We start from the raw sequence: 16,180 nt of genomic DNA on the forward strand, positions 1-16,180 counted from the left end.
AAGGCTTGGAGCTGCTTGGTGAGTCAGTGGCATATCTAGAAAGAGGGAGAAGGGGTCCTGAGCATTCTGTCTTTGGCTCTGAGCGCTGTCTCTGTAAAGGTCTGCATCAAGGCATCTTCACAGCTTTTCCATAACAGTGGCATGCCCCCAAAATGAGGCAAGACCCCCAGCGTGCAGCCCACCACTGATGGAGCTCTTCCCCACAGAGTCCCTGGCCCAGCCCCAGGGAGATTCTGTACAGCCTGTTTCCAGCCCTGCTGAAAGTTGTGGTTTTGGTTTGAGCTGCGCTGATCGGCAGGATGGAGATGAGACATTCAGCCCATTGCAAGGGAATTCTGGGCTAATCACTGCCGATGCCTGGCCGCCAGTTGGCAGCTCCAGGAGCTGGAGATAAAGCATGGCTTGAAGCAGACTGGTTGAGCTGAGCAGCTGTGGGATCGCTGTTTATTCCCCCATATGCACTAAGTTGCTTTGCCATAGAAACCTCCCCATGGAGAACTGGTTGTGAATAAAAACATGTAAATGCAAATTACGAGGGTCCTGGCCTAGGGAACTGCTACTGCTTCTTGGATGAACTCTGCTGGGCACCAACTTAGCTGTGGAGAAACTATCACAGGACACCCAGCTGATCCCTGCCAGCTGCACTGACACACTAGGGGAATACAGTAGTGTGCTTCCAGCTCCAGAGCTCTGAAGTGCCCTAGTGCCCCCCTACAGAGGAGATGGCCTGGCAGCCCCAAATCCGGAGGAAGCTCGTTTCATAAAAGCCGAGTTCACAAATCAGAGAGGATAACACAACCCAAATAAGCCTTTCCGTGCACTGAATGAGAAAGCTCAGGGCTCTCAAAGGGGATTAAAGGGATGATCTGCTAATTCAGGTCTCCTCACTGATACCCAGAGGGACCAGCTTTGTTATACTCCTAAATCAGGGGATTCCTGCCCTGCAGTGAGCCTCTGTCTCCTGCTAGATGACACAGCAGGAGAGATGGATCCCTGTCATACTGAATACTCTCCTCAGTACTGTACTGGCTGGTGCAGGGCTGTAACCTCAGCTACTTAAAGCAGCACACACATCTCAGTATCAAGACCTATACAGCCGGCTGTCTCCATCATTTGCAATTTCCCAGCCTCCCTCCCTCTCCGTGCAGGATGCAGATGGCCAGTTTGGGATGGGACCTATGTTGTGTAGCAGCTGCACAGGGTAATATCACAGCCCCTTCCCCACTCTTAACCTCCCACCAGGTGATCAGTCTCACAATAGATTTCAAAGTGAGATTTAAGTACACCTTTCGAAAGTCATCTGCTGGAAGGAGGGGTAATCAGGTGCCATCAGCCATGCCACAGCTCCCCAGCACCTCATTTTTCCCAGGCTTTATAAAATACCCCCCCGAAAACTCTCCTCCTCTTGAGGTTGCTTGGTCCCTTATCAGATCTATAATCATGTAGTGGCAGTTCACGACAGTGCAAAATCTCCACCAACCTGTGCTGGCAGCAGCTTCCTACATAGAACCCCTGACAGAAGGCAGTTTCCTACCTGCCACAGCACACCCACAGCATGCTCCCAGGGCCACCTGCAGCACTTCACTTGAAAATGGTGGTAAGCACTGTCAGCTGGGGCTCTGTGTAGGGACAGGTGGGCAGCAGAGAGCTTCAGCAGATCCAGCCCATAAAGCCCAGCCACAGGGCGGTGCACACCTGAGCAGCACCCCAGGTAATGAAGCCATTGGTGCCAGATAGCAGTGGGAAGAAGGAACTTACCAGACCTTGTCAGTTACTCAAACAGAAATGCACTTGTTCCATCCCTACCTAACCGAACACCACCTTCCTCACTCCTCCATCCTTTATTTTACCTCAGCCTCTGACCGCAAAACCCAGGGTAACCATCTTAGCAAGCCCCAGGCAACAAGACCACCAAAAGCCTCCCTCATTCTTGTGACTGTCTAAATAACTGGTAATCATTTTGTTGAGGTAAGGATGCAAAAAGCAGCTGGAAGCACAGGCTTGTCTGATCTATTTTTACTCTGCATGCTTCAAAACCTGTCAAGGCCTCTCTCTTCTGCACCGCTAAGGCTCTTTTTTTCAGCTTACAACTCCTTCCTCATCACAAGCACTTGGAAGATAAAGGAGTTTGCACTGTTTGGGGCAGGCTGACAGGCGCCTTAGTGGACAGCTGCTGACAAAGATGCCAAAATATAAACTGTTTCATCTTAAGAAAGCAAACAAGAGAGGATTAAACATTTGCCTTTAGAGATCACTCTGTCCACCACCAGATCACATTTGTTTCACAGCTTGGAAAAGGCCATGGTGTGTCTCAGTACGAACTCCTACCATACACTACCTTGACAGCACAGCAGGTACAGCAGCCTTCACAGGCAGCTGGCAGAAATCCCAGCCACCCCAGCTCCGAGCGGTTGGGGATGATTATCAATGGACAAGAGAATCTGTTTTGCAGTTTACTGGCATTAAACAAGTGCTCTCGAAATAGATGCAATAGCCGGTTCAAGGCTGCCAAGAGGTAGTTCACAAAACAAAATAGACCGGAACACGCTTAGCTGAGGCCAGCACTCCGGGAAGCCATGACCGCATCTTGATCTACTTTGAGACACTAAGTACTCGATTATGAATCTCTTCTGTTCCTCTCTGACTTGATAGTATTCCAGTTCAGTGATGCTCATTCAAAACCCACAAAACACAATAACCACACACTAGCTCTTCCCAGGGAGAGGAGTGAAGGGGAAAGTCAGTTTTCTTGCACGTGCATTTCTTCCCTGTCCCAAAGCCCAGCACTCCCCCTGCTGCATCCAAACTGGCCTCAAAAGCAAGCGAACCACATAAAACCTGACGTTTCTTTCTACAGCATCAGGTTTATTCAGCTTGATGCAGGTGTGACACAAGGGTGCAGGATAGATACGTTGCTGCCTACTGATCAGCCAGTTCCTCCACTTCTGGGAGGGTTATTCCTCCCTGTCCGTTTTTAAGGCAATGTGCCCTAGGTTGGATACAACAACGGGAAGTATTTAGAAAGCTATCAAACAACTACATGGGCCTTACTCAACCTGTGTAACGCCCCTGAAACACATGGGGCATTATGTTACACACACATGTCTCCTAGATGGCACAGAAATCTGGAAAAAGGCACTTCCCCAGACTAGCAGCAGCAGCCTTTGGGTCTCCATGTCAGACTTCTGAGCGGAGCTTTGTTCTTGATCCCCTGAAATATTTTTGGTTTGCAGAGCCAACAGCTTGATTTGTGCACCTTTGTCTGAACTCCACTGCAACTGAATAACCAAATAAGTCAGAACCAAACTGCTCATTTTACCAATAGTTTTTTTGGGTTTTGGTTTGTCAGAAAGTGCAATTGAAAGAGAGCAAAATGGAGGACACCAAAGGAACAGCTTTGACGTGCAAACAGATACTCAGAGGCAACAGCCCAGATTCTCCAGCTCTAAAGTCCCCTCGCCTGGGTCCCATCCCTCAGCTCCAGTATGAATATGAGTAATTTAGAGAGGACTGCCCTGGGCCTGTGCCCTGGCCCCCGAGCCCCCTGCCTGCCCGCTGCTAACAGCACGAGGACAGCAGGGGCGATCAGCCATTTTGTCGCCTTCTAAACTGCAAGGTCGGGAGCAAAAATGGCGGCATCCTCCTCTCAGTTTTTGCACTGCTGTGCTGTTTCTGTCCCCTAGCAGTATTATTAGCTTGCCAAGTTGCCTCTAAATCGGTGACACTCACTGACCTTCTGGAAGATCATAATGTGGTAAACACGCAGAAGGGCCCTCTTTAAAGCAGGAGGAAGGCAGGCAATGCCTGCTCCTACCCGCTGTTCCTGCTGGCAGAAATTAGACCAAGCCAGGAAAAGGCGCTCCCTACCCACCAACCTCAGCTGTCCCGTAGGAGAGAAGATATTTTGTCATCCTGGAAGAGGTGCTCTGGAGCTGGTCACTCGTCTCCTGCCAGCAGGGACAGCAGGGTGCCTCCACCAGCACATCCTCCTGAGGTAATGCAGGTGGTGCCTCAGGGGCTCTGTGAGGAGAGGGCCAGGCAGCCCCTGCCGGGCACAGCCGGTTCCAGAAAGTTCTGGCTGGTTCCACAACGGCCCCATGGTCGGGCACAGCTGAGCCTGGCTTCGAGGCTGGTAACGCCTCTGAGAAAGCGTATTTAAGAAAGGGCAAACCGCCACACGGCAACAAGGGGGTGAGGAAAGAAAGTGTGAGGAAAAAAGTGTAAGAAATAGCCTTGCAACACCGAGGAAGAGGATGGCGAGGTGCTCCAGGCACCAGAGTCCCCTGCAGCCTGTGGGGTGACCATGGCGGAGCACAGGGACAGCCCTAATGGAAGGCTTCAGGCTGGAGCAGGGGAATGGTGTGAGGAGAAGGGATAGTGTGAGGAGGAAGGAGAGGCAGAGACAACCTGTTACAGCCTGTTAACCACAAACCCACCCCCCCATTCCCCATCCCCCTGTGCCACTGAGGAGGGGAGGTAGAGGAGTCGGGGATGAGGAAGTGAAGCCGAATCTGGGAAGAAGGGATGTGGGGGGGAAGGTGTTGCTTTAATTTGTCTTTGTTTCTCACTATCCAAACCTAATTGAACTGGCAATAAATTCTGCCCAAGTCAAGTCTGGTTTGTCCGTGGCAGTGACTGGTAAGTGATCGCCCTGTCCTTATCTTGATTCACAAGCATTTCCATTGTATTTTCTCTCCCTGCCCTGTTGAGGGGGAAAGAGTGAGTGACTGGGTGCCCTGTGCCTGTCCAGGGAGACCCCCACCAGGTAAAACGACTGGAGCCATCACTGGGGTTGGGGTTCAGAGAGAGACAGCCAAGATGTAAGGCAGGATTGGGGATCAGGGTGATAAGGTAAATCTAAGGCTGCTGCTAGAATTATCCCCAGTGTAACCCTTAGACCGGCGGATTGGTGGGTCCCATAGCATTAGTTTCAGCCAAAATAATAGGATCGTGTTCCAAAAAAGAGACGGCTGAAACACACACTAGAAGCAAGGTTCAAATGGGGCTGCTGAGGTAAAGCGAGGGCTGCTCCTTGGACCCTCCCAACAGTCTCTAGCCAGGGGCTTCAGCACGTCCCATGGTATTAATCTCAGGCTGGGTTTGGGATTAGACTTCATGCATTTGGAGTCAAATTCTGACACGAAAAACCTTTAATGAGCTCCCTAGAGCTTCATCCACTTTTTCCATGTCAGACTGGGCTCATTAACTAGGAAAAAGGTTGTAGTGAAGAGACAAAACAAAGACAGCACATCCTAATAAATACCCAGAGAAAAGGCAGAAGCGCCATTTCCTCTATGTGCATTCATTCCTTCTCTTCCCAAACCACAGCACTCCCTACTGCTGTATCCAAACTGTCCTCAAAAGCAAGAGGTGAAGATGACTGCAGGCAGAATGACGCACTCCCGTGTGGTTCTGAAGATGTCCCTGATGCACACTTCTATATAGTGTTCTTCAGAGAACAACAATATTGGCTCACAACTGAGCTTTGCAACAAAAGGCTTGCCCTGGAGCTGTTCCAGAGGCACATGAGACTTATGCAGAAAGGAGCTCATTCAATTGTGAGGCAACAGACAGCAACACCTTTTCTTTTGTTACAGAAGAGTAAAAATCCCCACAATTCAGTTCTGTTTCTCAGCTAGATATTGGGTCAGGTGAAGAAACCTCTCTATTCACCCTGTGGTCTACTTGAGATTGTAGAAGACTGTAAAGATACCAATAAACAACCTAAAATGACACCACATGTGTCTATGTGTTATTCTCAGCTCCACAGCGTGTCTGCTGAGGGCCATCAGCTGCAGTACTCCAAAACCTCTAGGAGCCTGTGGGCTTATAACAGTTGTGGCCTGACTTGTGTCTCTAGTGAGGGCTAAATACTGCCAACTTGCCAAAAAACCCACACACCCCCTCTCCTCAAAAAGCCCAAAAGCAACAACCCTGATAATTCCTACTTTTAGACAACAAATCTCTTCTTTGTTATTTATAGATGTAAATTACAGTCAACACATCCAAAATTGGACTACAAAGCGAACAGATTTGTGTTGCAGAGATCTGTTCTCTTCTGCCAAGTGGGGTGGAGAGGCTTCTAACCTGAAAACAGAACTGAGTCTCCTGAAAGGATGATTATAAATAAGACTAATCCTCTATTCATCATCTTTGGTTGCACCTGGACAGAGGGATTTTTGAAGTGTTCTTACCACAGTATCCAACATCATTTGATCAGCAATTTATCTTCCCCATATCCTTGCAAGGAAAGAAGTAAAACTGTCTTGTCGAGCAACTTACCTGTAAACCTCCAGAACAGAGGCAGAGACTGTAACCTTTTCTCCAAACCGAGAGTCTCATGTCTTTCCCTTAAAGTGCTTCTCCATAAAGACGTTCTTCACTTTTACCTATTGTAAGTAAACATGTTTGCCAAAAGCACAGGAATCCACAGCAGGATCACACCTGCAGCTGTTATAACTTACAGGTTTTCTTATTCTCCAGAAGGGAACATCAGTCTGTGTTGAAGGATGAAATTAAGGGAAGAATTAAGGAAGGAGGATGAAAATAAAATTGAGGTAGCACAGATTCAGCAAGCCTTACTGGGATTGCCTAACAAGCAGGATTGATGTTTGTTGCAGGAGAGCAGAGAAATCAGAGTATGAAACAACTGTAACAGAAACAAAACTGAACTTTCCTGATGCCACTGAGGGACTTCGAGCAAAGCAGCCTGAATATCCTAAGAATCCATTCCATTAAGCCATCACAAAATGGCTTACTGGTCAAGAGGTGACTGATGTGGGAGGTGGTGCTCAGAGACCATCACTTCTGGGATGATCTAGCAGCTAGAGCAGTCACTGGGCCTCTGGAGAGTTTGTCCTAGAGCTCCAGTGACACTGTTAGGCTGGTCACTTAAGGATAGCTATTGAAAAGTACTTAGGTGCCTCGCTCATTTGTTTCAGCAGGAGTTGTGGGCCCAAATCTGTCTTCAAATCCTGGTCTGAACCTCTCTGTGGCTCGGTCTCCATCTCCCTTTGTGAAATGGGAGGTAACAATAACTTTATAACCTGTAAACATTTTGTAAAGAAAACCACGTGAAATCGACGGTTGGGCACTTCCGAGCAGGGAGCCATGAACAAGCTAAAGGGACAGTTCCATCTAAAGACACCATCTCCTTTCCCTTTGCATCACCAGCCCAGTGCTGCTGCTATTCCTGCTGAGTGCTCTGTCCTGCTCCCTGTTAACATTTTAGGCACTGTGGGGCAAAATGTGAGGAATTTTGCCTCACAACAAGCAGTGGTTTTCTCTGGAGCAGATGTAGTAGCCTCTCTCCGCTGAGCTGGAAATAGGGCAAACCCCAACCAGACAACAGATTTTAAGTCCCCAGGCAAGGGAAAATGAAGAACAAATTAAATGTTCGCTGTAAGCAGTTCACTAAATAAAAGAACAATAATAGTGTTTTTCTGCCATTCTTTTCATTTCTCCCAGAATAACTACACATCTTCTGGATACAATCTGTTTCTTTGCCAGGGCTTCGACATTCTCCCCTGAATTAATGATGCTGGAAAATCTCCACTTTTCATAGACTCTGATAGTCTCCGCTGAGCAGCAGAGGGCTGCACAATACTTGCTTATGCAATGACTGGTCCTGTGCCAGGAATAATAGCCTGTCTACTAGGAACAACCAATTCACTCACAAAACCAAAATACTTTTCTCATTAAACATCTGAATTAAGTGAAGTAAAACCACCCTGAACCTACTGGTAACACCACACACTAATGTCAGCCTTCACACTGAGTTAAACAATCCCACACCCTGGTCTTTGAGGAACCCGTTAGCATGGGCAGAGGAGGGTGGCACTTCCCTATTCATTACCTCCAAAGTACTCTTGACACTATCAAGAACTATTATTACAGGACCAGGCAACAATAGGACACCCAAAGCAGTTAAAATGCGACTTGATCTGAGAAAGTACTTGCAGACAAGCACTGCTTTGGCTACTTCAGGCACCAGCAGGCTGTAATCATAGGGTAGCTCTTCTGTCCGCAGGCACGATCTGTCCCTGAGCAGATGAGGAGGTGGAGAATAGTATCACCTTACTTGTAAAGTAATCCACAGCACACTACTCATATCAGCATTTGTTTCAAGCCTGTTCTGGACCATGCTTTAAATGTGGTATATCTGCATTTCCTCCCAAAGAAACACTCAAGGCAGGAGGGTCCCATAAAGTTAGCTGTATCTAATGTGAGAAGACTTCAACCAGGTCTTACTGTCTGAAATCAGTTTACTGCAATAAGGTGCAAGTCCAGATCTAAATTTTTGCCTCTGTCATCCTCTGTCAGGATGGAAACATCAAGGAACCCTGGGAAACCTTTCCTCCATTTTGATCCGTGGCTGAGAAATAAGCAATCAGATCACTGACACTTTCTTGCAGACCTCAGAATTCTGCCCTTTGCTACCTTACCAAATCATTACTTCACCGGGATGTCAGCCTTCCATCCTTGCTCACATTTTACTGTGAAGAGGAAACAGGACAGCTCTACTTCAAATGAAAGCTCATACTGTGAAACTTAAGTAGCACAGTTATGACAGTTATCCTGACCACCGGCACCAGAAAAATCACATTTTCTGCTCCATTCTGCCATTCTAGAAGAGGTTTTATGGAGGGCATGGGAGATTTAGGGGTCACATCCCTTTATTTCTCCCTTTGACTGGTAGAGATTAAGAGGCTACCACCTCTCCCACAATATTAAGAATTGGTATAAACCAAGTTCTGTTACCGTGGAGAACAGAGCTTTTACAATGTGGAATGCAATTACACTCAAAGAGTCACTATAACTTGCTTTTTATCTCATCTACACAGCATCCCTTCCCGGCCTCTCTCAGTTGTAACCAATACCTCACAGACTGGTATTTTGCAGTGGAAAATGAACCCTTGGAAAATGAACTAAAGAAAAGTATAGCTTTAGAGTCAAATATAAATTAGACACACCTGGAAAGCAGAGCACGTGGTCAGTGAGGAAAAGTCCTACAGTTTTGAGCAATGCAATTTTTTCAAGCGATACCTTCTCCAACTGTTTAACTCTTCTCTGCTGTTATCTCTGCTGTAATCCCCTCTGGTTTTGTACCAGAGCACAACCCCAGTTTTGACACAGGAAGACTGGGTGAATTTCTGCCTGCACTTCCGCGCACATCATTTTGCATGGCTGCTGTGTAGCTTCTCTGTCCCACGACTACTTCAGAGGCATCTACACTGATGATATCAAAGGGGCAAGTTCATGTCAAAGCTTCAGGCCAGTGGCTTGTGTCTCTCTGCCAAAAGCAGGAGCTACAGTGAGCCCTGAAACCACTGAACAGGAAGAGGTTTCTAAGTCCCCACACAAAGCAATAGCAAAGAATGAAAAGAAATGCTACAAACTGTGACTAAAAAAAAACCACACAAAAAAAAAAACAAAAGCAAGGTGACAAATATAGGGAAGATGTTAAAAACAGACAAGTGCATCGATCCATAGTATCCTCTGTCCCAGAGAAACAGATACTGAAGTTGCTGAACTCGAGGAATCTGCATGACCTACTTAAGTGCACATACCCAATAAACCAAGTACCAGGGAAACACACAGCATCAGGCAACAGCTGGAAAAATTTGAGCGCATATGAAGCCAGCACTCTGGGAACACTGAACAGGAAAGAAAATAAGCTGAGTACTTTCATACTAGAGTTTGTGATGGGCACTCCGTTTATGGGTTTTACAGCAGAAGTCACATTTCTTGCATTTTTTCCCTTCCAGAGGGTTCCGATTTCCTGTATTTCATTCTCTTACCGACAGAGCCATCTAGTGGACGAGACATAATTTATTTGACAGCAATTCTGATTTATCCCACTGTAAGTAAAAATAAGCACATCGTACAAAGAATCTTCAAAGCAGCTTATAACAGACAGGTGTATCAGTTACTCTAGTTAGATTTTACTCGACTAATAAGAAATTGCTAAGCCCCCTTGGCAGGGGCTTAAATTCCTGCCAATGTGCAGCTTCAAAATTTTCCACACTAATTCACAGTATCTTTCTTTCTGAAAAGAGTAAACACCTCATCCTAGACCGAGTCCCAACTTAAATTAAAAGCTTTGGACTGGGAATTCATGCAAAATCCAGTATCTTCTTCAAGGCTGATATGGATTAGAGATGTTACATTTTTTAAATAAGGCTTAAAAGCTAAAGCAAAAAAAAAGAAAAGGTTTCATTCTGCGTGCTCTGTGGGCAGTCACAAGTCTAGTGGGTGAGAAGCATCAGAAGGGGCAGAAACTTCTCAGCAGATATGCTGCAGAGCTTGTTCTATGAGTCAAACCTGCTGGGGAGAGTTCTTGTTTCTTTCTGCAAGTCATGGCTGTCCCCCCTGCCCTCAGTGCTGCTGAACGCCACATCAGCTGCTTCGGGGGAGACAGGAGGCCTCAGTGAGCAGAAACCTGGCACGGCACATGGAGAAGGAACTGGAACTTTAAAAACCAACAGAAAAAAGTAAGTCAATCATCATTGGTGGAAACAATCCCCAACAAACCTGTTACTGCCAGGCAGCTTTAATTTGCTTAAACAGCATTTAACCATTACACTTTTCAGGGCTCCCCTTGGTGTTTCAAAGCCTTCGCCATTCCAGTAACTGTCGATGGTCAAACTGGGTGCCTTTCCTCCCAACCCTCTGCAAAAGAGGCACCTAGCCTTCAGAAAAGGCTACATGACATTCAACAGTCAGAAGGTAACAGTGAGATACAAAGCCAACGGGCCAGATTTGCAGCCTTGCCAAAATGTTGAATGTCTTCCAAAAAATCCTTTTAGTCAGGTCCCCCATCTGTGGTTTACTTTCTTTTCCACATGTTAATAGTTCTTTTTGGAGGCTTTACAGATAAAGGAAACAGTTTTGAGGGCTAAGAAGTAGCAGATAGTCCCAGCAAAAAAAAGAAGTTGCGATCCTCACTGTTAGTTCCCTCGAGAGGTTACAGGGAGACCCAAGAGAAGCCAGACCCAACGGAGTTCTGGCAAGGGGATTTCTCTTTGCTCAAACTGTGAGTATGTCTCTTGTCTGTCCTGGCACTAAACAAGGTAACGGTAACTTGTTTTGTCACTCACTGTACATTAGCCACAGCCAGGATGACACCCTTTAAGCAGAACAGCTTGCCATCCTTCAACACACACACACACACTCTCCATCCTATATTCATTTATATTTATGGCAATTAATTGTTGCACTAATCAATCTCAGGTTTCTATCAGGTGTTTGCTTTGGAAAGAAAAGACAGTTCTAGCTGCTGAAAAAACACCCTATAAGATCTCACAGCAGATACTTGCCTCAAGTTACATGGAAAGCAATCCTGTATCATGCCATTCCTGTTCTGCCTGTTGACAGTCACGCAACTCCACTGTACAAAAATTCTGACAATTTGCAACACAATCACCAGCCTGATGTATTAAAAACAGTAAGATCAGGTAACAGACTGCAAATAAAAGACATCTATTTCAAATAGCCATGATACTACCTGCTAGAGAAGTGGACATCTTGTATACCACTCTACAGCAACAAGCAACACCAGCAGACGTCAACAGAAATACCTGTTTTTACCTACCAACCTGTTTCCAGAGATCCCAGGCCTTAGCATGGGATACTACAAGCAGACAGTTCAATTCTTACCATGAAGCTCAGGGTACAGCAAAAGGAGGGAGTTCTTTTTTCCTTTGTACATTAAAAAATGTCAGTCTCAGCAGGCTTCTAGTATAAAGACTCAAAATGCACTTCAGTTTCCTGTTCGTTTTAAGACGTTCTTTCTTAACTGCCTTGAGAAATTCAGAAGCCTTTATTTAGGCAGGGGGAGGAAGTTCTGTGGAAAAAAAGAGATGTCTTATCTCCCGTAGTAAGAGCTGGAACCAAACTGACATATTAAAGTTCCAAAAAGTACAAACAGCTGTTACTACTAGTGATTAGGAAAGTTGTAGTTTGCACACAGACCAGTTTTACCTGCCCGAATCTTACAGAGACACGCTCTCTGAGGGAAATGTCCTGATCAACTGGTATCAGTCACCACTCTCTTCCGAATGACTGTGGATTTGAAGAATGACATTTCCGCAAGGAAGTGTTTTATGTCACTACTAAAGCCCTGAATTGTTCATTTTAAGATGGAAATGATATCTTCAGGAAAGCATTACTGCTAGACAAACATGACTCCCATGCTATGTTTTGAAGCAGGGCTTTGTGAAAACTGTTTTGTCTAGGCATGATAACAAACTAAAATATTCTTACAGTTATGCTCAAGCACATCTTAAACACATTTTAAGGAGGTTTCTAATACAAATGTTAGGATCATTACTACCCAGAAGAACATGTAGCAGGGTTTTTCTAGTGATGCAAGACCAAATACAGCTTTATTTACAGACAAAAATTCAACAAATCAATACATTAGTCCAACTTTCATGTCTGCACACAAGGGAGAGCCTTCACAGCATCAGAGCAGAAAAGCAAGACCAGGTACTTCATACATTTCCAGACTGGTAATTGATTGCATGCAGGTATGTGATCAGACACAGAAGTGTTACATTCACACATTTCAAGTCAGTAACTCAGCCACACTATAGTTTTAGAAATAAAGTTACAACTACATTTGGCTTCCTGCACATCAGCTGTTGAGCCTGTGTATAGATATTAAGACCAAAAGCTGAAGTTGATCCTAAGCTTTGTTTAAAAGATTAGCATTTGTGTTGAGTTGTATTTAATGGATAATCATTTATGACTTTCTCCATAGACCTGCACTACTTTTCAAATTTACAAAACATTTCAAATGTTTTCAAACTGCGTGTTCCCAATGAAAAATTCTCCCTGTATCCTAAGAGAAAAATAAGAAACGCAAGAATACAAGCTCAATGTACAACTCTGAAGATGAACCTCTATTGTAGATCCATATAAAGCAAAAGAACACAGTGCTTTGCTTCTCAGGAAGCTGCTTCTGTTTGGCAGTATGTTTTGTTAATGCAGCTGCTAAGACGACTTTAAAAAATACTATTTAAAAATTCTTCATCAAGAATAACTTCTAATTCTTTAGAGAATGAATGACAACAGGACTAAACAAGAAAAACGAAACATGATGATCTTTAGAAGTCGATGCATCACACAAATACAAAGTAGTCAAATCTAGATATAAAGTCCACTATTTTCCAGGCAAAGCTATTTTAAGCTTGAAATCAACCTCCAATTTGCCCAAGAGAAGTCCTGTCATACAAGAGCAGACAAGTTTTTGTCAGAAACATTTATTAAACAAAACTGATACCAATACACATGTAGTCAAGTTAATACCCCCTAATAAAAAAAGCATGTCTGTAAAGACCCAAGATTATCTTCGCTTCTGGAAGATGTTGCCACGACCCATACCACGGCCTCTTCCTCTTGCAGCCACTGAAGAAAGAAAACAGCAGGGATGACACAGATATGAGGTAACTGCATGTTTATCTCAACAACTGACAAGGAAAACCTAAACAACACTCATAGTCTCCTGCTTAGAAGCAAAGCAAAGCTATCCTAGGAAGAGCAGAAAGTGATCTAACAGGAAAAAGTTCTCTGTGAGAAGAACCAGAGCTAACGGTTACATGGTCTTGTTTCTTAGAACAGATGCAGTGGAATATTCATACATTTTGTGTTCCTTCTCATCTGACACACAAATTTGTAACCCATGAGATTTAAAACCCCACAGTCTTCCAAGGTTTTGTAACAGAACTGAGTATGTTTCAGCAGGTGCTGTTCCCCCACATAACTTCAGCAAATGCGGTACGGTTAAGCAAGGACTCTGCAGCCCACAACTATTACTCCTCTTATAATTAGGCTGTTCCCCTGAGAGAGGTACAAATGAGAGTGAACTATAGAATGGCTAATAATTACAGCTTCCCACTAATTTAAGTACTTTCTTAATATCTGAACTTGCTTTTCTACAAAAGCTTATTAAGAACACCTGGATCCTTCCCTAAGTATTCCAGACAGCTAGTGGCCACAAGCACTGGAAAAAAAACAACAATGGTTTATATAAAGCCTCCATTTAACAAGACTACTCACTATATCTATATTATTTAAATATCAATATTACACATTCAGGTAATTGGGCAATTTCAGTCTTGGCTCCTATCATAAGATGAAATATAGAGAAAAACATTGCATGAACCAGCAATCTTGCAGTTTTTTTACAGCTTGTTTCCTCAGTGATAGAGAAAACAGTTTTCCAGCTCTTCTGCAGCAAAATGAGGGGGGACACACAACCAGAAACAAATTGTACGCACCTTGAGCTTTGAGAATAGCTGCTTTTCCTCGCCCAGCTCCAGAACCCTGGTTTTTATTCTTCATGCTCTTTAGCATAGGAGCGTTCTTCAACATATCTGGTAAAATGAGAAACCGTATCTTGCTTCCTCTGATGTACACCTGCTCCAGCTGTGCTACTCGTCCATCTCTGTATGTCACCGTTATGTTGGACATCTGGAAAGCAAAGATCAGTCAGTGCTCAGAAGCCTCTAACACAGTTCTGTATTCCCGCTGCTCTCCCCTGCAGAATAGACAGCCAGGAGTCAAGTTCTAGAGCTAAAGACACCCCAAGGCACTGCTTTCTCAACTGGAGTTGTGACACAAGGCATCCAGGAACATTTAAACATACTCCTAAGCCTGCTACTATTCAAGCAGGCCCAGGACTTTTGCTTTCTCCCCAGTTTGCATATTAATGTTATCAACTTTGTTAGTTTGGCTTTCTCATACTGAACCAGTTTTAAAAAAGCTGTTCTACTTGTAACTATTAGGAAGCATTTTGATTTCAACAATGACTTGCCTGAAGTCACTCAAAATTAAGCCCTCTTGGGATGAACTAAAGTAACATACATTAAAAAAAGCTCCTTAAATCAAGGATTTATTCTTACAATCAGTGGCTTTAAATAAAGAACTCCAGCATAAACATTGTTCACAGAACAGAATCTTAAGAACCCGAATATTATTAAAGGAATACCCAATCCGAGTATAAAACAAAAATAAGGTCTGGCCTTTACATGCTCAGTAATCTTGAACCTATTTCACTACACTAAGACAGTGTACATGCAGCAGTACAATTTTCTTTGTCCTAAAACTAAAAGCAACAGTCTTTTAACGAAGCTGCCAATAAGGTAGCTATTGGCCTTTCCAGGCACACATCAGACACCCTTCCCTCTGTCCTCCTCAAGCAGGTATACCTGACAATTCATGTTGTCCTCAGCCTCAATGAGTTTGCCTCGGTAAACTTCTCCTGTATTGGTCTCACATGTCACAATATGGCCTTCAGCCTCATGCAGGACTTTAATGGGCACTCCGATCGACATGTTTGCAGTGCTGTGGTTCTACACCTGAGACAAAAAAAAAAAACCAAAGCACGTAATTACAAAGAAAATTGTATACTAGGTTTTACCTGCAAACACCATGATCTTTCCCAGTGTGAAATGATTTTTCTCTCTTGCCCAAACATATCAAACACTTTGATGATGTGTTAATAAAAATTCTCTAGAAAGATGCCTATAGGAAGAAAAGACTTTAAAAGAGCAGCAAAAGTTAAGTCTTTTCTAGGGGTCTTCTGCCCTAGGAAAGTCACTTGTAAATAGCAGGTAACTCGTATAGGCAGGTGCACCTCAAACAGAAAGCACCCCAGGTGCATTCCATAACGGTACAGCCAGCCTGGCCACAGCAACCCTCGCCAACCACACCACCTAAGCCACAGGCTCTACCACGACGGAGCCCAGCCCACGCATCCCTCTCCTTTACTTGAAGGCCCCCAGGGGTAGAGAAGGGCTACGGCCCGGCCCACCCCGAGAGGCCCAGCAGAGCCCCCGAGGCCTGACGGCCACCCCACCACTGTTTCACCCCCTCAGGCCCGGACAACCCAAGGAGCCGGCAGGGGAGACAGGGCAGCTGAGATGCTCGCCCGGAGAGGGAGCAGGGCCCGGGAACACGCAGAACACGGAGAAACACAGCCCAGAACCCGCCCTACGGCTCACTCCCCCCCCGCCTCAACCCAGGCCCGCGCTCAGCCGCTAATGGCCTCTCCGCCTTCCCGCCCTGCACCGCGCGCCGGAACCGGAAAGCAAGCGGCGGCGGAAGCGGCCACTTCTCTTCCCCCCCCTCCCCGGGCCCTCCGCCGCCATCGCGCCCGGACCCGCCGGGCCGCGCC

At 45.3% G+C, this 16,180-nt stretch overlaps 1 protein-coding gene across 3 annotated transcripts in view; it reads right to left on the reverse strand.

Moving 5' to 3' along the window:
* Positions 1-12,355: 12,355 nt before the first annotated feature.
* SNRPD3 (small nuclear ribonucleoprotein D3 polypeptide) overlaps positions 12,356-16,180 on the reverse strand; it is a 4,384-nt gene continuing 559 nt past the window's right edge. Inside the window, exons 1-4 of one of the 3 annotated variants that reach the window (XM_014962995.1) lie at positions 16,012-16,084; positions 15,213-15,362; positions 14,283-14,475; positions 12,356-13,410 (exon numbers count right to left, since the gene is read on the reverse strand). In XM_014962995.1, the coding sequence (XP_014818481.1) occupies positions 13,349-13,410; positions 14,283-14,475; positions 15,213-15,338 (381 nt within the window). In that variant the 5' untranslated portion in view covers positions 15,339-15,362; positions 16,012-16,084 and the 3' untranslated portion in view covers positions 12,356-13,348. Of the gene's footprint in view, positions 13,411-14,282; positions 14,476-15,212; positions 15,363-16,008; positions 16,085-16,180 lie in introns of those variants that run through there. The other 2 variants (XM_014963005.1, XM_014963015.1) reach the window with 2 other exon arrangements.

The sequence above is a fragment of the Calidris pugnax genome, unplaced genomic scaffold (assembly GCF_001431845.1).
Source record: "Calidris pugnax isolate Ruff unplaced genomic scaffold, ASM143184v1 scaffold32, whole genome shotgun sequence".
NCBI classification, from domain to species: domain Eukaryota; kingdom Metazoa; phylum Chordata; class Aves; order Charadriiformes; family Scolopacidae; genus Calidris; species Calidris pugnax.